A 22,898-nucleotide genomic window follows, 5' to 3' on the forward strand; every position below is an offset into this window, starting at 1 on the left:
TGACTGTTTACTACTTCCAGGGCTATGACCATTGATACTGTTTTGAGGTGGTTTGCTTAGCTACATTCTTAGAATCTTCCAGATGATAAAAATGAGAGTTTAAATTCTCCCTTGGATAGAGATTTAGTGATGTTCATCGTGCATACAGCTGCAGTAATCACAGATGGGTTTTCTGCCATCAGTCGGGCCCTCAGTCGGCCGAATTCCAAAGTCTAGGTCTGGTGTCGGTTGTTGTCGCTTTCTTTCCTGACGTCAGAGAGGCAGGAGTATATAAGACACAGCCGACGCCATTTTCTTCAGTCTTTTTTGCCGCGCGGTGCCCGAAGCAGAAGCAGTTCGCAAGTGCCGGTCGGCCAGCTCCTGAATTTACGAAAAATTGGAAACCGAAGTCTTCTTTAAAGTTAAGTACCCCGTTGGGGAAACGTTTCTTGCCTCAGACCGATGTCAGAAAAAGTTAACAATTGTATTTCTTGTGGGAAGCAAATACCGCATAAGGATTTCCATTCCCTCTGCATACCTTGTTTAGGCCCAGACCACGACGTCTCGGGCTGTCGCTTTTGCGCTACTTTCAATAAACGCACTATTAAGCGTCGGGCGGAGTTCGCCCAACACCTTTTTGGTAAAGCCTTTGATTATAAAATGTCGTCGGAGACTCCGACTACCTTTTTGTCCAAAAAATGAAAGGACAAGGACCGACACCACGCCAAAACCGGCTACATGTGGTCCGGTTCTCAGCGTGACGCCTATGCAGTCCCTGACTACCGACGACACTTCTTTGGCGGTGTCTTCTGTAACCGAGACCGCAGGTACCTCTGCCCATACCCAGACTACAACCACCGAAGCCACTGTGAACGTTGAGCCTCCTAATGTGGACAGGTCCACTTCTACCCATGGTGTCTTTAGACCCTCATCTTCCTTTTCCATTAAGGCCTTTACTAAGTCCAAATCAGCCAGGCATCCCAAGAGGCCTGTTGCACAGGGCCCATCTCCAGGCCCCACGCCTAAAAAGCAGATGCTTAAAATGGCTGAGGATTTAATTACTCTTATCAGGGGGTTCCCAACCCCCTCCAGACAAGAGACCCAGAGTGGAGGAAGATTCTCCCTCTTCTGATCAGGGCTCCATTTTTTCAGAACATTCTGATGTAGAGGAACACTCTTATTCCCCTTTTGAAGACTCTGATGCAGAGCAGTCCATTCCTTCTGTATCTACCTTGCACCCCTTGAGGGAACACTTCCATTGGGAAGGCCAAGACTTTTCTGATTCCAAGAAAAGACTGAGGGAATTTCTTTTGTTACCTCAATACAGACCTCTGGCGATACCTCCTGTCTTGGACATACTTGATGATGTTTATGCGGAGGCTTGCCTTAATCCGGATTCCCTGCCTCCTGCCCCAGTCAAGCCTGATAGGTACTACAGAGTTCCTAACTCCCACCAATTTCTTTACAAAAGCCATAATGCTGACCCTGAAACCATTTCTCAAGGCCCCAAAGGAATGAAGGCCTCTACTGCTAAGAATCCACTACCTTCCGAAAGAGAGTCAAGATCCTTAGAAAGGTGGGGAAAAAAGGTATATACCTCGGCCACCCTAGCCATAAGGGCCTTAAGTTGTCAATTTCATATGCTTAAATATCAGCAGTTTCTGTTATCACAATTAAGAAATAAAATGTCTCAACCTGAACAACCAGATTTGAAGGAGTTGCAGGATATGATGCATAGTGCAGAACAAGTGGGTAAACACACCTTACAATGTGGCTATGATGCTCTAGAGGTCTCAAGTAGAGCTGCTGTTACAGGATCAGTCATTCGTAGACATGCCTGGCTTAGGGAACAAATTTTGCCTGATCATGTGAAAGCTAAACTACTAGATGCTCCTTTACAAAAGGATGTGCTATTTGGTACTAATGCTGAGGAGATACTACGGAAAATGGAAGAAAAAGCCAAATCTATGCAAACTGTCAAAGCTTTTCTACAGGTTCAAACACCACGTTTTAGCAGAAATTGGCCTTCTAAAAACTGGTCCTTTCCAGCCATGGACAAGCCCCAAAGAGGTAGATACAGGCGCACAAGGGGCAGAGGACAATCACAAGGATCATATAGAGGCAGGCAATGGCAAACTCCAGCACCAAGAGGTGGCGAAGACAGTGCACAACAATACAGGAAACAAACCCAATGACTTCCTCCTTTCCATGCCAAGCAAGTCTCAGCTGGCAGCACCCTTGGGAGGAAAGCTGGCATTATTTACAAGAAATTGGCATATTGTCACAACAGACAAATGGATCCTGGACGTTATAAAGAGAGGCTACAGATTTCATTTTCACACTCTTCCAAAAATGAGAGGCGTGCCAAACCTGCCACACAATCAAAGGGCAGAGGCACAACTACAAATTTCAAAGCTCATAGAAATGAAAGCTATTCAAGAGGTACCTACTCACAAACAAGGTCAAGGTTTTTATTCCAGGCTATTTCTGGTACCAAGGAAAGGAACCGGCTGGAGACCCATTTTGGACTTATCCATCCTAAACACATTCTTACTCGTACCAAAATTCAAGATGCTCACATTACAGCAGCTTCTTCCCATGCTGGGCAAGGAGTTTTGGCTGGTAACATTGGACCTCAAGGAGGCATACCTGCATGTCCCAATCAGACAAAGCTGCAGAAGATACCTCAGATTTCTTGCAGGTTCAATTCACCATCAATTCTCTGCATTGCCCTTTGGCTTATCTACTGCGCCCAGAGTATTCACGAAATGCCTGGCATCAGTAATTGCCTACTGCAGACTTCAAGGGATACAGATTTACCCTTATTTGGACGACTGCCTGATCCAAGCGGACAGCAAGCACATACTTCTGGAACATCTGGCTTATGTAACATGGTTACTGAATTCCCTGGGATACACAGTCAACAAAGAGAAATCCAGGCTAACACCATCTCAGAAAATAACTTTCCTGGGTGCCATCTTGGACACAAACACCCAGATGGCCTATCTTACGCCAGAAAAACAGGGGCAACTAACTCAGTACTTCAAAATACTAGCAAATTGTACCAGGCTTACTGCAAGGAAAATCCTGCAGGCTCTGGGCTTCATGGCATATTGCATTCTTTTAATCCCATGTGCAAAGTTCATATGAGGAAACTTCAGTGGTACCTAAAAAACCTATGGTCTCAACACAGCCACAGTTTGGAAACAATAATACCAATAATTCCATGTTTGCGATAGGAATTTCTATGGTGGGCTCAAGCATGTCAAACAAACACAGGTCTCCCATTCTGCAAGCCTCAAGCAAATCAAGTCATCACAACAGACGCCTCGGATTACGCCTGGGGGGCGCACATGACAGACAGGTGCATTCAGGGCAAATGGTCCCAAAAGGAAAAGCACCTTCACATCAATCGGAAAGAAATGCTAGCAGTGATAAATGCAATTACAGCTTTCAAAGACCTCCTGCATCCAGGACAATTATTGATAAGAACAGACAACACCACAGTAATGTGGTACATAAACAAGGAGGAACACATTCATCCCCCCTTTGCAGACTAGCCATGACACTTTGGAACTTGGCTCTGGAATGGCAAATCGAACTTCAGGCACAGTATTTGCCAGGTTTGGAAAACACGCTGGCCGACAATCTAAGCAGAAATATGACAGATCCACACGAATGGAAGTTGCATCCTCAAGTGTTTACAAAGATAATCCAAGCGTGGGGGAGGCCAGACATAGATCTCTTCGCCTCCCACAGGAATCATCGATTGGAAAAGTTCTGTTCAAGGACCTTTCATTCAAAGGGCTGGAGAGTGGACGCCCTTTCATTCAGTTGGACAGCATGGACAGTTTACGCTTTCCCACCTCTGCCTCTTCTGCCCAAGGTACTCTTGAAAGCAAGAGCAGACAGACCGAAGATGTTACTGATTGCTCCAGACTGGCCAAGACAACACTGGTACCCACTCCTGAGGAGCCTAACACATACTCCTCCCTGGTCCCTACCTCTAATGCCTCTCCTGCTGACTCAGCACAGCTACAAAACTCTTCACAGCCAGCTGAAAACACTCAATCTCGCTGCATGGAAAATTCCTTAACACCACAACAGACCCTACTCTCCAAAGAGGTGCAGGATGTCATTTTGGAGGCCAGAAGGCCATCTACTAGAAAGGCTTACTCCGCAAAATGGAAACGGTTTTGCTCTTGGAATGAGAAAAAAGGCCAGGACCCTAGAAAACTGAATTTGTCTCGGGTATTACAGTATCTAGTTGAGCTGCTGAACAGTGGACTTTCATTTTCCTCCATAAAAATCCATGCCTCAGCCATTTCTGCAGAATTCAACACTGATCCACCCTTATTCTCTCACCCACTCTTAAGACAGTTCCTCAGAGGGGCTAAGATTATAAGACCACCAAGGAAACAACCAATGCCAGCCTGGGATCCTAATTACATTCTAGAAAAATTAACATTGCCTCCCTTTGAACCAGCTGCCTCAACAGATTTGCAATATTTGTCCTGGAAAACAGCCTTCCTTCTGGCCATTACCTCAGCTCTTAGGGTTTCGGAACTACAAGCCCTCATGGCTGTGCAGCCCTTTCTCATCTTTCATCAGAACAGGGTTTCCCTTCCAACCAACCCGTCATTTATGCCTAAAGTGGTATCCAGGGTAGCTTTAAATCAAGCCATACACTTACCTACCTTTTACCCCAATCCTCAAAACAAAGGGGAAAGGCTGCTACACTCCTTAGACATCCATAGACAGCTATGTTATTATTTGGACAGAACAAAGCCTTTCAGGAAATCAGAACAACTTTTTGTGTCCTATGCTGTAGGAGCTCAAGGGAAGCCAGTTACCAAATATCCAATTTCAAAATGGATAGGCCACTGCATACGGTTTTGTTACTATCATGGAAAATCTGTCCCTACAGGCATCAGATCCCACTCCACCAGGGCCACGGCTACCTCTACAGCCTTCCTCAGAGGAGTTCCTACCAAAGATATTTTGGAGGCAGCCACTTGGAGTTCTGTGCATACCTTCACAAAACACTACCACCTGCCTTTATATTCCAAAACTATAGCAGGCTTTGCCACTGCTGTGTTGCAGGGCATTCTGGCTCCTCCCAGTTCCACCTAGTGCCAACCACCCTGTGCGTAGCTTTGGGATTCTACCCATCTGTGATTACTGCAGCTGTATGCACAATGAACATAGTACAGTTTTGTACCTACCATAAATGTAGATGTTCGAGTGCTAATACAGCTGCAGTACAGTTTTCCCTCCCTCCCTCCTTCCCCTCTTGGTAAAGGCCTAGGGCCTAACCCCTCTTCATACAACCTCATTGGGTTATCCTTCTATGGTATATTTGCTAGCAACTACTGATTTTTGATTATATTGCATTGCATGTATATAAATATAATTTATGTATTGCCTTCCTTCTGGGGGCACCTGACATCTGGGGCAAGAAAGACTGAAGAAAATGGCGTCGGCTGTGTCTTATATACTCCTGCCTCTCTGACGTCAGGAAAGAAAGCGACAACCGACGCTGGACCTAGACTTTGGAATTCGGCCGACCGAGGGCCCGCCTGACGGCAGAAAACCCATCTGTGATTACTGCAGCTGTATTAGCACTCGAACATCTGCATTTATGGTAGGTACAAAACTGTACTTTTGGCTCCTCTGCTACAGAGGTAGTCAAAAGTGAGATGAAAGGGGCAAGCTGTTCCAGGGAATCTCTAACAATTTTTAAGCCCTCCTTCCAGATTGTCCAAGTGATTTTTTTTTTTTTTTGTCTCCTCATTCAGTTTTGACAAAAAAACAAAATAAGTCTCAAAATTGTGGTAGACAGACATTTTAGAAGAAATGGCAAGGGGCTTCCAAACAGAAGTCTCAAACCTTTCAGAACGAAGGACAGTCTGTCTAACAAGTCTGAATGTTCAAGATACCTGCAAACCATCCTACCCTGGTGCCTTTTTTCTTAGTGCGAGTCTCCATTTTACTTTTGGTAACAGATTGTTTCAGACAAACAAGTTGTAAAAATCCTTTATAAGGGTTACCAATGGCAGTGGGACAAAATTCCTCCTTTCCAGGGAGTCATTCCTCATCCTCCAGATCAAACCCTTTTATTTCCACTTGTGTATCACATGTTGTCCCAATGAGTGATAGAACCACTTCCTCCTTCCCAGGTGGGGAAGGGGATTTATTCAAGGGGGTTCCTAGTTCCAAAGGAAAAAGTATCTGCAGACCAGTTCTGGATCTTTCTTTTTTAAACCCGTTTGTTAATGCCCAAATTCAAAATGTCACTTCACAACTGTTTCCTCTACTTACTCTCTCTAATTTCCTGGTAACACTAAACTTAAAATATGCCTATTTACAACCCTCTTCATCCAGACTTCACACATTTCTAAATTTGATCCAGCCACACACAACTGTATCAGTTACCCCTTGGACTATCAACTGCATCTAATGTGTCCACAAACTGTGTAGCTTAATGCAGGCTACAAAGTATCTATATTTAGATGACTTCCTTGTGTTTGCAGAGTCTTTTTTGTTATATTGTCAGGGATCTCTGTCTTGAGAGAGAGATTTTACACAAGCTGGGATTACAAGAGAATGTTCAAAAGTCTTGACTTCACACAGGATTGTGTTCATGGGATGTTAACTAGACACCTCTGTTCAAAGAGCTTGTCTTCTGCAGGAAAAAAATAGATTTACATTTATATCTAAGATTTTCCATTCAGATTTTGGTTACTGTGAGGGAATACCTCAGGATTTTGGGTCTTATGGCATCTATAATCCTCATGAAACGGGTCCCTGTTAATTATTCAATCGTTTTAAAGTTCTAATGTCATATGGTTGACACCATATGATTGAACTTTAAAATGTTCGAAGGTGAAAAGCAATGGCTCCCTATGGCGCAGAATGGGAAAATTTCCCTTTTCTGCACTGAAGTGCGATCTTGGAGTTGGTATATTTAAGTAGGGGTGTGGGGGGACCCCCCCCCGCTCAGATCATTGAGGTAAGTTTTTTTTTTTAATTTTTTATATTTTCGGTGTTTCAAACTTCGCTCATATGTTGTTGAACATATGAGGTTCGAAGTTTTGAAACTTTGAATATATAATATAGAGTCATAAACCCTGGCAAGACTCCAGAAGAGAAAGATATGGTCCTATCTGAAATCATTTTTGGTCCTAGCGTCAACACTCTTTATGTTTTCAAGATATACTTAAGTCCAGGTCTCCCCTTCTCCCTCACTGCTCCAAAGCAGTCAGTTGCTACAGACACTTCAGTGTTGTTTCAGGCAATACCACAGTTGTGGTACATCAGCAAGCAAGGGGGAACCATGTTGTACTCACATAGACTAGTTATGTTAGCTTGGGATATAGCTTCACAGCACAATCTCACTCTGCAGGCATTCTGTCAGAGAAAAACTGTGTGCAGATAAGCTGAGCAGGATCAGGGCAGACCCTCACAAATAAAAACTAGATGGGGGGTGCTTCCAAGATCTGATCAGATGAGGGGAGTTCATTAAGTAGTTTGCCTCCTCTCTCAACAATCAGCTGTCTGGATTTTGTTCCAAGATTCCATGCAAGAAGACTTGGAAGACAGATGCATTTTCTTTTCCTTGGACAGGAATGTTCTTGTATGCCTTTCCACTAATATCCAGGGTACTTCCAGATGTTCGGCAGGAATCCCCAAGATCATTGTGGTGACTTCCTTCTAGACTAGGCAACAGTGGTTTTCCCTTGTTTTGGAAATAGCTATGGGCAATTACCACAAGCTTCCTCACTGGATTTATGCAAGCCAAAACAGGTGTGTTTGGTACACCCTGACATCAGTCATCTTCAGCTGACTGTCTGGATGATAGGGTCTTAATTCTTTCTAAGCATCTGTTTACTGAGAACATGAAGTGGGTACTAATGGAGGAATAAAAGCCTGCTACTAAAAAATCGTATAGTAGCAAATGGAAAAGGTTTTCTAGTTGGTGCCAGCAACATAAACCAGCGCCCATTCATTGCAAGTTGTTCCCTGATATTGCAGTATTTGAGTCAGTTACTGTCCTTTGACCTCTGTTATTCTTCTGTCTGCTGAAGAGTACTTCTCATTCACTGCAATCTCATGTCAAAATGTTCTTGAAAGAAACTTTACATAAGAGGTCATCAAGAAAACCTTTGGTCCCTCCTTGGGATCTTAAATGTGTTAGAAAAGCTAATACTTACGCCGTTTGAACCAGCTAATCTGGCTGACTTGAGGTTCTTGACATGGAAAGCAGTTTTACTGATTGCTCTGACCTCTGCAAGAAGACTTGTCAGAGTATCTGAAGTAGTTAACTTTGTGCAGATTGGGTCTCCTCCTCCTCCGGCCCTAGCGAAAAGCAGGGAGAACGGGGCCGAGAAGAAGGCCCGGCCGTCCCGGGGGGAGAGACCCCCTTGGTGGCGGGGCTGACGCAGAGGCCTCAGCCTGCCGCTTGTGATGTTCTTCATTCCACATTGCTGCAGTCCTAACAATTGGGTAGTCCGCTGTCCCAGTCGGCCCGAATACCAAAGTATATGGCTGACGTCGGTCAAGGCGCATTAGTCTGACGTCAGGACGTCAGGGTACTAATGCGCATGACCGACGTCATATCCTCAGTCTTTTTTGCCGCATGGTCCGATGCAGAAGCAGTTTTGCGAGTGCAGGTTGGCGTTCTGAAATTTTCCGAAGTCGGAGTTTCAGACCGAATCAAAGTTGGCTAAGTACCCCGTTGGGGAATATTTTGGTTTTTCTTGCCTCAGTATTTAACCGGATGTCAGAAAAAGTGAATAACTGTATTTCTTGTGGGAAACAGATACCTCATAGGGATTACCATACCTTGTGTATACCTTGTTTAGGGCCTGAGCACGGCGTTGTTGGATGCCGCTCTTGTGCTAGATTTAACAAACGCACTATTAAGAGAAGGTTAGACTGTGCCAGGTTAGTGTTTGGGAAGCGTTGTAATTATAAAATGCCGCCGGATGCTCCGGCCGCTTCGATCCAAAAAGCGCAAGGACAAAGCAGCAAAGCCTAGATGGGAAGAACCGACAGTCCCGGACGCCGGTTCTTTAGAAGGCTCAGTGGAGCCGGAGGTTCTGCCAGGAGTTTCTTTGGAGTCTCAGGGAGAGACTTTACTGTTACAGGATGTGTCCTCTCAGGAGGTAGGCCAGGCTGAAGGGGCTTCTCAGGTGGCTGTTCTTCCCTCTCTTCCTAAGGTGGTTAGAGCCTCCCTTCTGTTTCCAAGGCTTCTTTGAGAGGCAGGCCAGGTTTAACTTCAGTGGGGGTTTCTCCTAGCTCTTCAGGATCTTTGCCTAAGAAACATATGCTTAAAATGGCAGAGGATTTGATTACTATGATTAGAGGTTCTATGCCCCCTCCTGATAAGAGGCCTAGGGTGGAACCTGAGTTTGAGAGTTTTGAGCAGTGTTCGGAGGCTTCTGAGTCTTCGGCTGAAGACTTGCAGGAGTATCCTCCTTATTCTGATTCTGATGTGGATGATTCTACTCCTTCAGCTTCTCCTCCTGAGGATTTTTCATTTTCAGAGACTCTTCATTCCATGAGGGAGCATTTTAAATGGGAAGGTCAAGATTTCTCTGATTCCAAGAAGAGGCTTAGGGAATTCTTGTTTTTACCCCAGCATAGGCCTTTAGCTATACCTCCTGTTCTGAATGTGGTGGAAGATGTTTTTGCAGAGGCTTCCCTGAACCCTGATTCTTTGCCTCCTGCCCCAGTTAAACCAGATAGGTACTATAGGGTGGCTGAAGCTCATAAGTATCTTTTTAAGAGTCCCAGGGCAGACCCGGAAACCGTCTCTCAGGGGCCTAAAGGTGTTAAGGCTTCTGTTGTTAAAAATCCTGTTCCTCCTGATAAAGAGGCAAGGGCTTTGGATAGATGGGGAAAGAAAGTGTATACTTCTTCCACTTTAGCCATGAGGGCGTTGAATTGCCAGTTTCACATGTTAAAATATCAAAATTATCTCCTTTCACAATTGAAGTCTAAGGTGGATGCTCTGGCGGAAGGTATTGAGTGTAAAGAGTTGCAGGATTTAGTTCATGTGTCTGAACAGGTGGGTAAGCATTCCTTGCAATGTGGTTTTGATGCTGTGCAGGCCTCCTCGAGGGTGGCTGCCACTGGTTCTGTTCTTCGTAGGCACGCCTGGTTGAGGGATCAGAATTTAGCTGAGCATGTTAAGACAAGGATTTTGGATGCTCCATTACAGTCTGACGTGTTGTTTGGTTCGCCTGTGGAAGCAGTTTTAAAGAAAATGGAGGACAAGGCTAAGTCTATGCAAACTGTTAAAGATTTTTTGCAGGTGCAGCCTCCGAAGTTTAGTAGAAATTGGCCTACTAAGGGATGGACATATCCTGCTTATGATTCCCAGTCTAGGGGTAGGTCTAGACGTGGTAGGGGCAGAGCTCAAGGTTCTTTTAGGCCTAGAACAGGGACTTCACCTGCTCAGACTTCGGGTGAGGGCAGGGGTCAGTCCTTTCGTAAACAGACCCAATGACCTGCCTTTTCAGCTGCCAGTACATTCTCGTCTGGTAGCACCTTTGGGAGGAAGGCTGGCTCTTTTCAAAGAAAATTGGGATTTAATTACCCAAGACAGATGGGGTTTGGATATCATTCACCACGGTTACAGGTTTTATTTCCATACCTTGCCTCCTTTCAAAGGCATGCCAGACATTCCTCCTCTACAAAGAAAAGAGGCTCACAAGCAAATTTCTCTGTTACTCCAAATAGGGGCCATTCAGCCGGTTCCTGTGCCAGAAAGGGGCCTAGGATTTTATTCTCGCCTGTTCCTAGTACCAAAGAAGGGGAACACGTGGAGACCAATTTTGGATTTATCTATCCTCAACACTTATCTGGACATTCCCAAGTTCAAAATGTTGACGTTACAACAGCTTTTACCTCTGCTGGGCAAAGATCACTGGATGGTAACTTTAGATCTCAAGGAGGCTTACCTTCATGTGCCTATCAGACTAAGTTGCAGGAAGTATCTGCGTTTCGAGCTGGAAATTCCCATTATCAGTTCTCTGCATTGCCCTTTGGCTTATCTACTGCGCCCAGAGTATTCACAAAGGTTCTGGCTCCAGTGATAGCTTACTTCAGGCTAAAAGGAATACAAATCTATCCTTACTTGGACGACTGCCTGATTCTGGCTCAAGAAAAGGAAGACCTGTTACAGCATTTGGAATATGTGATAGCAGTGCTAAGATGCCTAGGGTATTCTGTGAACGAAATAAAGTCCAGTCTAGTACCCTCTCAAGACATGTGCTTTCTGGGTGTGAGACTGAATACAGCAGCCCAGATGGCCTTTTAACCCCGGACAAACAAAAGAATCTTTCCATTTACTTCCATCAACTATCTCTTCAGTCCGGGCTGACTGCAAGGACAGTCCTTCAAGCCTTAGGGTTCATGGCATCTTGTATTCTGGTGCTTCCCAATGCCAAACTGCATATGAGGAAGCTGCAATGGTATCTCAAAATGTATGGACACAGCACTGCCAGGATTTGGACACTGTCATTCAAATAATACCTTGCATTCAACAGGAATTTTTGTGGTGGGCTCAGGAATGTCACCTAAACAAGGGACTCTCTGTGACCCGGCCAGAGGCGAGTCAGATTCTAACGACAGATGCCTCAGACATTGCTTGGGAGCTCATCTAAATGGAAAGTGGATACAAGACAAGTGGCCTGCCAGACTACAGCATCTACATATCAACATGAAGGAGATGTTAGCAGTCCAGTTTGCATTAATGGCTTTCAAGGAGTTACTTCTTCCAGGGCAGGTGTTGATTCTAACAGACAACACAACTGTCATGTGGTACATCAACAAACAAGGGGAACACATTCTTACCCGTTATGCAGGCAAGCAATGATTTTATGGGAGACTGCGCTCAGCTTGCAACTAACTCTTCAGGCAAGGTTTCTGCCGGGAGCACAGAACTCCTTAGCAGATGTGTTAAGCAGACAAATCATGGATCCCCACAGTGGAAACTGGATCTTCATGTATTTCAGAAATTGACAGTGTCATGGGGAACTCCAGACATAGATCTGTTCGCTTCTCCACTAAACCACCAGCTGCCAAAGTTTTGCACAAAGAGGTTTCATCACACAGCTTGGAAAGTGGATGCTCTTTCTTTCAGTTGGAAAAATCTTCATGTGTATGCCTTTCCACCTCTGCCTCTTCTCCCAAAGGTGCTCCTAAAGGTCAGACAGGACAAGCCAAGGATGATTTTAATAGCTCCAGATTGGCCTCGGCAACACTGGTACCCATTACTGAGGAGTCTGGTAAGGAAGCCTCCATGGCCTTTACCTTTGATTCCACACCTGTTGTCTCAAAGGGACGGTCACCTGCTCAATGTCAAGCTTCACTCTCTTCATCTAACAGCCTGGCATATTCTGTTTTGAAACACAGCAGGTCTCAACTTCCTCAACAAGTTTTAAATGTGATTATGGAAGCCAGAAGACCTAGTACAAGGAAAGTGTATGCAGAAAAATGGAAGAGATTTTTATTTTGGAGTGCAGCAAAGAATTTGGAGATTTCTGAGCCTAATTTGAGTGTGGCTCTTCAATATCTTACTGAGTTATTGGACAAAGGTTTGTCTTTCTCTTCCATTAAGATTCATGCTGCAGCAATTTCAGCTCACTCTGATTGTGACCCACCATTGTTTTCGCATCCTTTGTTCAAGCAATTTCTTAGAGGGGCAAAGAATATAAGACCCCCACGTAGAGCTCCTACTCCTGCTTGGGATCTCAATTTTGTGTTGGAGAAACTTACTCTACAACCTTTTGAGCCTGCGGCTACTGCTGAATTGAAATACTTGTCATGGAAGACTGCTTTTTTGTTGGCTATTACTTCTGCAAGAAGGGTTTCTGAATTACAGGCCCTTATGGCGGTAGAGCCTTTTTTGATTTTCCATAAGGATAGGGTATCATTACGTACTAATCCTTCTTTTATGCCTAAGGTGGTTTCTAGTGTGGCTTTAAACCAAACTATTCATTTGCCTACTTTCTATGCAGATCCCCAAAATAAGGGGAAAAGATTTTGCACACTTTAGATGTACACAGGCAGTTGCGTTATTATTTAAGCAGGACTAAGGATTTTAGGCAGTCTCAGCAGTTGTTTGTTTCTTTTGCTTTGAGTTCTCAGGGCAAGCCTGTGTCAAAACAAACTATTTCTAAGTGGATTGGGTTTTGCATTGCATTTTGTTATTCCCATCATGGCAAGGAGATTCCAGCTGGGATTAGGCCTCATTCCACTAGGGCTACTGCCACTTCAACAGCATTTCTAAGGGGGTGGCAACTAAGGATATTTTGGAGGCAGCTACTTGGAGTTCAGTGCATACTTTCTCTAAGCATTACCACCTTCCTCTCTACTCTAAATCTAGGGCTGGTTTTGCCACAGCTATTTTGCAAGGCATGTTGACAGCTCCTGCTTCTTTATGATTTGCCAGCCTCCCTTACCTCTGCTTTGGGATTCTACCCAATTGTTAGGACTGCAGCAATGTGGAATGAAGAACATAGTACAGTTTTGTACCTACCATAAATGTAGATGTTCGAGGATCCACATTGCTGCAGTCCAATTTACCCTCCCTCCTTCCCCTCTGTGTTTAGGGGTGGTTGTGTGGGTGAGGTTATACTCTTGTAATTTTGTATATATTGTACATATTTTTGGTGCAGGAGTGTTTGGTGTTTTTGGTTTTGGCCTTGTCTTTTTAGGGTCTTCTGACATCTGGGGCAAGAAAAGACTGAGGATATGACGTCGGTCATGCGCATTAGTACCCTGACGTCCTGACGTCAGACTAATGCTCCTTGACCGACGTCAGCCATATACTTTGGTATTCGGGCCGACTGGGACAGCGGACTACCCAATTGTTAGGACTGCAGCAATGTGGATCCTCGAACATCTACATTTATGGTAGGTACAAAACTGTACTTTTCTCGCGGCGCTTCTCCCTCCTAGCTTCCCTCTCCTAGCTTCCCTATCCTCCTGGCCCGAAGAGGGAGGTTGAGTCCCGGCCAGAGGAAGGGAAGGGTCCGTGGATGCTGCCGCGGCAGGAACCACGGAGGGGCTGGAGGATGGAGCAAGTCCCGCCAGGATCAGCTTCGACCTCCGGTCCCTGATAGCCCTGGGGTTGAACGCTGCACAAATAGTACAGCCAGAAGAAAGGTGTTCAACCCCAAGGCATAAAATGCACTGAGTGTGACTATCAGCCGGGGAAAGCTTATGGCTACACTCGGTACATTTAGAAAAGAATGTCTTGGAAGCCTCAGACGTTCATAGGTTCATAGGTTGGTACTAGGCTATCAGCCCTAGGGACCTATACAAGCCTAGCCATAACAATTCCCTGGCTATTTCTTCCCACATTATTTACTTTCCTTTTACGTTTAACTAAAAACACAAGCAGTAGGCCCCAAGACCACACACACACACACACACACAAACACACCCTAACACTCTAAAATTCAAGGGGAGGGAACGCAAAACCCGAGGGAACTCTCTAAAACTAAACTAGTTCCAACACTCAAAAATCACTCAAACTTTAGAAGGTTTAAAGAAAAAAGGAAGGATTTTTCTCACAAGACTGAAAAACTCAGACGCTCAAGATCAAGCTGCTGCCCAAACCACGGCAAACTAGATCTGAGGTCAGGAAGGGATGGCAGGGAGTTATGGGAAAGGGGGAGGAGCTTGGTGCTCGGATCTTAGCTGCTGGAAACTGCCTGTTCGGATCCGATATGGATCCGATAACCCATAGGTTGCCGACAAATGAAGTTTACCTACTCCGATGGAACGTTATGGTGAGTACATAACTTCTTATTATTCACCATAAGAGCTTACAGCTCAATCTCATTTTCCAGCAGGACATGGTTTCTTTGAGAATTAATCCTTTTTATGCCTTAAGTGGTATCCACTTGTACTTTAAGCCAAATTATTTATCTCCTTGTTTTCTTTCCTAAATCTGAAAATGAGGGAGAAAGGACGCTCCATACCTTGGATGTCCACAGAGTGCAATTTTGACAGAACTAAATGTTTCAGTTCATTTCTTGTGAAGGTAAAAAGACTGGACAACCTGTTTCAAAACAGACTATTTCCAAATGGTTGTCTAAGGCTATTACCATTTGTTATACTCACTATAACAAACTATTCCAGGCAGGTTCAAAGCCCACTCCGTTAGGGTCTTGGTTTATCTATGGCTTTTTGGAAAGGGCTGTATTTAGAAGCTTCTGACTTGGTCCTGCTGTACATACGTTTGCAAAGCACTATAAGCGTGATTACTTCTGTAAGTCCAGATCAAGCTTTGCTAGGACCATTCTACAGGGGCTCTTGGACTATTCTAATTCCATCTTACAAATGTAGTTAACTAAGGTAATCTACCCATATAGTTAAGGCAGTGATCATTATGATGAAATCGTATAATTGTGTAAGATGAACTTACATGACAGCAGATGTTTGAATGATTACTGCTGCAGTAGCCACTCCCTCCTTCCATCCCTCTTTTTTGTATGTGGTTTTTATGCCAGAGAATAGGCATTTATTTTTTTGTTGTTCCGGGCATTGGCCTTTCAGGTTTCCACCTGCCTCTGTCTGCTGGCAGGAAAGCTTTCAAGAGTTTTCTGCTTAAACTGGTCTTTTAGATAGGTCAGCTCGAGCTGCTTCACAGTTTGGGTGATTGGATGGTGCTCTGAACCTAGTTGAATGGCTTGTTATATCCTTGGCAGGATATAACCCATACAGGTAAGAATACTGTAGAGGTGATCATTGACGCATCTACTGTTATGGTAAGTTTAACATAATACAAGTGTACACTTTCCTATCCTGTACAGTCTTGTTTTGGTGCCTACTGCAGATAGTCCAGAATGACTTCTTGCATGATGTATTTTTGTGAGATCACACTGGACATTTACGCAGACCCCTTGTGGAGCTTTGTGTTCTTATTAATTTTTTTTTATTTGGTTTATTAACCATCTAAGTGAAATGGCCTTTCTGAGAACATTTTCCGACTCTGTGCTGTTTGCAAGAGCATGGTAAATGCACTATCTGAGCACAGGTAAGAATAACTAATCAACAATGTGTTTTTTGGCTGTGGGAGGAAACCAGAATACCCAGGAAAATCCTGCGGAGGCAGGAGGAGAAAATATAAAACTCCCGACTGACAAGGATTAGAGGTTAGATTGATCACTACACTCAGATGCTGTGAGGTAAAGGTCTTAACTGCAGAGCTGAAATGATGGATAACTTGGCACCACAATGTACTTTTTGAGTAGCCAGTAGTTTCCTTGACAGTAAATGTGAAATTTCTTCAGCCATTTTACGTGTGCTGTAATCAAGTTTATATTAAAGTGCATATGGTTTGCTTAAAAGATGGTAACAAGTGAATGTTTGTGTTTTGATTGGTAGAACTCTAAAGAAAGCAATGAAAGTGTCCATCTTGTATTTGGTTGTACTAGGTTTACTATATGTTGTCCCGCTGTCTATATGGCCATGAAGAAGAAACGGGGAAAAGAAAGTTTGGAATTAAGAGGCTTCTGAACAACAACACGTACACAGCTGCATACCCTCTCCATGATGTATGTTTTACAGTTTATTGAAGATTTTTCATTTTTTAAGTCCATGTAATGCATTCTGACTTCTAATTTTATGGAGCTACAGTTGACATTACATATATTTTTTTTTGGGGGGGGGGGGGCAAGTTTTGACTAAGCTTGGATGCATTTGCCTGGATAGCTCAGTTGGTAGAGCATCAGACTTTTAATCGGAGTGTCACTGTTTCATCATTTCAGTTTTACTGGCAATGGCAGTTGAATAAGGCTGTAAGTTGTAGTTCCTGAGGTACAAGGTTAGATTTTTTCATCCCTCTTTTTCCTACTTTGTGACCTTGAGAAAGTGATTTATTTAACCAGACATTGCTCCCAGCTCACCCCTGAAAATAGACTGTGTCTCCAGTGGGCTTACCTAGTGAACAGACGAATATTATTGTTGATCACTTCAAGCAAATTCTCATTTGAAAGTGGATTGTTTTTTCATTGTTTTACTGTCTGAGGCAGTTATCACTTTGTGCAGTATTGTGTGTTATAGCTGGTTTCATGATGAGAGTTAAACAGACTAAAGTAATTTGGCTACTTTTTCAAAGAAATTAATAAGGTTAAGCATTAATCTACAGTTTAGAATTGTTTTCTGTGACTAATATTTTCCCTTTTATCCAATATGATTATCTGATAAAGTGGTATTTGATAATGACTGCAATGTTTACCGTGAAGTGCAAAAATCTGAATTGATATTAAAAATGCTACTAGAGTGATGAAACATCATCCACACTTCTTTGGGTAGTATAACAGTACTTATTAAAAACATAAATAAACCAATAAATAGAAAAGTTATTTTTTTACAGGAGTACATTGCTTATGGCACTTCTTCCTTCCCCTGAGTCAGAATACTTGTAACAGTATGTTTGTGCTGCTCAGAATCCAAGTATCTGCCTATTTGTAAATTTTGTCAGTGATGGCTTAATTATAGGAACAAGAACCCTCTTCTCTTTGCAGACGTTCAAAGAGACAGAAGGGATTATGATAAAGGAAGTAGCTAATGTCACAGCTAACAAACTTGGTACAAATTTTACTACACCCATACTTATTGTTCCGCAGATTCCAGAATCCTAGCCACTCTCTAATTACTATGGAACAAGTTCTCTCAGCCCTCCCAAAAACTAAGAATCCTTCATCTGTGAGCCCTGATGACATACCAGGTTGACTGATTATTATTGTCATTGTGAACTTTCTGAACCTCAACTTAACCTCTTTAATCAAAGTCTTTCCCCTAGCTGCATTCCTGATGCCTGGAAAACAGCCATTGGAATGCCATTACACAAGGGTGGTAACAATTGCTCTGTTAGTTTACTAGCCTCGCATATAAAGCCAAGGAATACACAATCTCAAATCTCATTAATCAAGACATTGGAAATCTCTTATCCCTGGACCTTCATCAATTCTGCATGGTCAGAGAAGTGTCCTGCCTCTTTAATCTCGTTAATTTCTTTGAAAAAGAAACCAAAGTAGTGGAGAAGTGGTTATGCAATACATACAACATACCTAGACCTGGCCAAGGTCTGTACCACTATTCCCTATGCAGGGAGTATTGAAGGACTTGTTAATCTGAATATAAATCCTTATTTTGTGCAGTGCATAGCTATCTAGTGGTCTGACAAGACCCGTGCCAGTTCTGAATGTAAACATACTTGGCAATGGTATACCACAGGCTTCAGTTTTGCCTCTGTCCTATTTGGCATTTGTTTCTCAGACCTGGCCAGCACTCCTGGCCTATGTTTAACTAAATTTGCAGACGACTTTAAATTGGGTGCTGGTTTTTGATCTTTAACTCACAATTGCTCTAGCATGGTTTATACTTTTAACAGTTGGTACAAGGACATTGGTTTTTAAATTTAAAACAAATGTACATAGTTCATTTTGATAAACAAAACAGTTTTGCCTACCTTATAGGTGATGCATCCCTCAAGAGATTTAGGCACATTTGTTAATGCCTTATCATTTGACTGTCATGTCCCAGCAATAGTTTGAGAAGCCTTTTATCGGGCTCATCTAATTTTCAAAGACATCTACACTAGATTCGAAAAAGTCTCGATTCCCTTTTTGTCTTATTTTATTAGACCAATTATTGAATATAGTGCACCTTTCGGGGTGTTTTTGTTTAAACTTGTCTCACAACTTGAGTGAATTCTGAGATTAATAACCAAGATCAGTGTCCTCAAAAATCTTTTATCAGGAAAGACTGGCAGCCCTTTCTCTGTACTTTTTCTCTTTCAGTCTGCTTTGTGGAGATCTATTTGTAGCCTTTTGAGCCATGAAAGATTAAATTAACCCTTTTTGACCTATTCCTTCACAGAACTAATGGCACCTCAGTTACTTGATTAAGGGATCAGCAGATAAATGAGACATGCTGGCATGACAGATTTATATCCCAGTTATCTTTCAGCTGTGGAACAGACTTCCACTAAATGTCAAGCAGAGTAGCACCCTTGTCACTTTCAAGGTAAACCTCGATAATTGGATGGTCATCCTCAAATTCTCCCCTAGTCTGTCTTGTTTTGCCCTCATTGAGGCTAAACTTAACTTCTGAATATGTCTTTCTAATTAGGCTTGTAATGGTCTGCAGACTAAGTACTTAGTACGGGGTCTATATTAGCAGGATGAAAACCCGACTGAGCGAAACCCAGTTGAGCAACACAGAGCGAAAACAGCTAATATCGCAAGAATTAATGGAGATAGATGTAGGGAATTCATCCCTTTACTTCAATATAGTGCAATCTCGGAGTGGGTATATTTAAATAGGGGGGTATAGGGGTTTGGGGGGCTTGCTCCCTGCATAAAACAGAGAGAGTTTACCTGTTTTACTTAAGTTTCACGGGTTCGAAATTAGTGGTTTTCGCGCTGTGTCGCTCAACTGGGTTTCTGTCAGTCGGGTTTTTGTTCTGGTAATATAGACCCCTTAGTACTTAACTTTGAACCTGTACATCAGTAAGTACAGTTCCCTGAACTTGTAGGTTCTTGTCCAGATATTTCAAAAACTCCTGTTTTTGCTGTATTTGATTTTTCTTTTTCTTTTTCCTACCTCAAAGTATTTTTTTCTCCTGCATCAGTCTTGCACTTGGGCCACTTCCAAATGTCTGTCTGTGTTCTTTCTCCTCAGTTATTTAATGTAACTGTCTGTCTCCTCCTTGAAAGATTAATGAGACTCTCCCATTGCTAATACTCCTCATTTCTTACATCCAGGATTTTTTGGTGAATGTGTTTCTTATACCAAGCATGAAATTGTTGCCTCTGCAGCATGTAGAAGGAAATTATATACAATATATATAAAATAATATATACCAACCTCAAAATTAACCAAAACAAAACCATCAACATAATTGGATGCTACTTCCCACCTGGCCAAAACATCCCTCCACTAGAAAACCTCCTCAGCTGGTCTTCCCACCATCTCCCCCAAGAAACTATCATCTTAGGTGACTTCAATATTGACTGGCAATCCTGTTCTGGCAACAATCCAGCCCATCATGTACACCTTCATGGCTTCACCCAACTAGTCCAGTCACCAACAAGGATAAATAAAAACTCCAGCAAGCACACTACCCTGGATTGGATACTAGTCAGTAAGAACCCCCAGTCATATATAACAGGCTGCTTATCAGATAGCCTCAGTGATCACTCCCCAACATTCTTACTCAAAAAATACCTGTACCAAGCTAAACCTGTCATCTATCGTCAAATACGTAAAAAAATAAACTTTAACCCACTCAGTCATCTCATCCCTCAAAGAATGTAACTGGCATGCTCTAAAGTACCTCAGTCTAGATGACGCAGTTGAATTTTTTAATACTACCTTCCTGAACATCCTTAATTACCATGCCCCCATAAGATTTTCCAGAACCAGAGCACAACCCTCCCCATGGCTACAAAAAACCACTAAGTAAGAAATGAAAAACAGGGATAAAGCCTGGGAGCACTGGCGCAAAACCAAAACCCCCGCAGCTAGACAAACATTCCTAGAACTACGCAATAGAGTCAGAAAGCTAATAAAACAGGACAAATTCCAATACTACCAATCTGCCCATGACTCCTCACAACACAGCCCCAAACAATTCTGGTCCTCCATAAACTCCATCCTCCACCCAGGTGAAGTCAGTACCCCTCCTCCTAACATCCCTCACTCCTCAGAAAATATTGCTACCTCATTCAACACACACTTCACCCAAACCATACTATCACTAGCTAAACAACACAACCCCCCTCCCCTCCAACCCACACCTTCAACTAGTAATCTCCCCACTGCCTTCTCTTTTTCTCCTGTACCTACCTCCAACATAAAAAAACTCTTAACTAAACTTAAACCCTCCAAATTAGCAGCAGACAACCTCCCAAGTGAATACCTACAAATCGCAGCTGATGCTCTGGCCTACCCAGTATCCATCTTGATTAACCGATCTCTGTCAGAAAGTTACGTTCCCACATTGTGGAAAGTCTCACATATAATTCCCCTCCACAAAGGCGGACCCTCTGCAGAACTAACCAATTACCGCCCCATAGCTATTCTCTCTCCGCTCTCCAAAATACTAGAGAGATGCATACACTCTCAGGTCTCAGACTACCTCCTTACTAACAACCTCCTTTCCAGTACTCAGCATGGTTTCCGACCAATCCATAGCACCACCACTGCCTTACTCTCCTTTACTAACACTATTCTTCAGCATAAAAACATTGGCTATCTCTCCTCTGCTACTTTCCTAGACCTATCTAAAGCATTTGACATGGTCCCACAGAAACAACTTATCTCTGTCCTCAATAACCTATCCTTCTCACAATCAGTCACCAACTGGTTTCAGAGTTACCTGTCTGACTGCCAACAATCCGTTGTATGGCAGAATGACATATCTCCCCAACTACCTGTCTCCATAGGGGTTCCCCAAGGATCCATCCTTGGACCCCTACTTTTTTCTGTTTACACCAATAATCTAGCCTCTGCCACCAAACATGGCACATTCATCCAATACCCAGATGACTCGACCATCATCTGCTTAGCCCAGTCCCTACCCAAACTGCAAAAAGTCACACAGGAAGCCTTTTCCTCTGCTGAAACATGGTTATCCGATGCCCAATTAATACTCAACCCAAACAAAACTAAACTACTCATCTTCCAACCCACCAAACATACTCAAAACAACTATCACAGCAAAAGACAACACCACTATATACCCAACTGAACACACCAAATTGCTAGGAGTGGAAATAGACAATAAACTAAGATTTGACATTCATATATCCATGACCATAAAAAAAGTCCACAAAAAACTAGGAGCATTATACAGAAATAAACAATTTCTCACCAAAGCAGCAAAGATTTCAATAGCAAATTCCCACCTTATCTCCACCCTACTTTATGCCTCTCCAGTATATACCAACCTAAGGCAATGTGATCTAAACAAGCTAGAGACCTGCTACAACAAAATCGCCAAATTCGCCACAGGGGCATCCTACCATAGTCACCACTGTCTCTCACTTGCTGAACTGTGGTATCAACTCTCACTCGCCCACAAACTAGTAAACCATCCACTAAATGTCCCATCCCTCCAGAATCTACTCCAACCCTATCGCACCACCAGACCACTAAGATCCAGCAACAAAAATCACTTGCAGATCACTAAAGCCAATAACTCTGCTGGTGAAGCACTATTCTCTTGCGCCATAGCCAAATTATTCACTCCCACCCACAATTACCTCCGTACCATCATGCACCAACTTCAAAACTTTATTAAAAGCGCACCTAAAAACATGCTGGCTATGCCCTTGCAACTCCCACTCTAATATCATCCACCCCATCCAACTACTACCTTTTTTTCACCTCCACTAACTACCTTGATGATAGCAAGCTCAGATGCTCATAAGCCTAGTACTTATTATACAGCAGGAACTTCTCATTGTTACATTTGTTAATGCCTGTTATGTACTTCACAGATAAAGATTCTAGTTGTCTACTGATGTACTATGTTCTTCATCTGTAAATATATTGTAAGTAATTTCTGTGTTAATTGTTAATCGCTATGTAATCCAGTGTAACTACTGTCTGTTTATTTTACTGTGGAGCTTTTCTCCCCGGGCCTCCGCTGAAAATGGACCCACATCCAGTCGGACACTCCCGGTCAACAAATTTAAATAAATAAATAAAAATTGCCATTGCCTGTTTTTGTTCCATTAAAACTGGAGCATGGTCTGAAAAGAGAATGAGGCGTACTAGTTGTTTCCTTTACCAAGTATCCATATTCTTCATTAACTGGCATTATAGTTGTCTGAGACCAGCACTTATGTCTTGATGCATAAAATGTATAAAGGGCCCTAGTCTTG

General features: G+C 43.0%; 1 protein-coding gene across 4 annotated transcripts in view; it reads left to right on the forward strand.

Moving 5' to 3' along the window:
- Window positions 1-22,898, forward strand: part of ANO5 (anoctamin 5) — a 1,890,652-nt gene that overhangs the window by 1,021,916 nt on the left and 845,838 nt on the right. For all 4 annotated transcript variants that reach the window (XM_044082599.1, XM_044082600.1, XM_044082601.1 and 1 more), the window contains one exon: window positions 16,437-16,556. In XM_044082599.1, the coding sequence (XP_043938534.1) occupies window positions 16,437-16,556 (120 nt within the window). The remainder of the gene's footprint in view (window positions 1-16,436; window positions 16,557-22,898) is intronic.

The sequence above is a fragment of the Protopterus annectens genome, chromosome 9.part0 (assembly GCF_019279795.1).
Source record: "Protopterus annectens isolate FY-2018-M chromosome 9.part0, PAN1.0, whole genome shotgun sequence".
Taxonomy (NCBI): Eukaryota; Metazoa; Chordata; order Ceratodontiformes; family Protopteridae; genus Protopterus; species Protopterus annectens.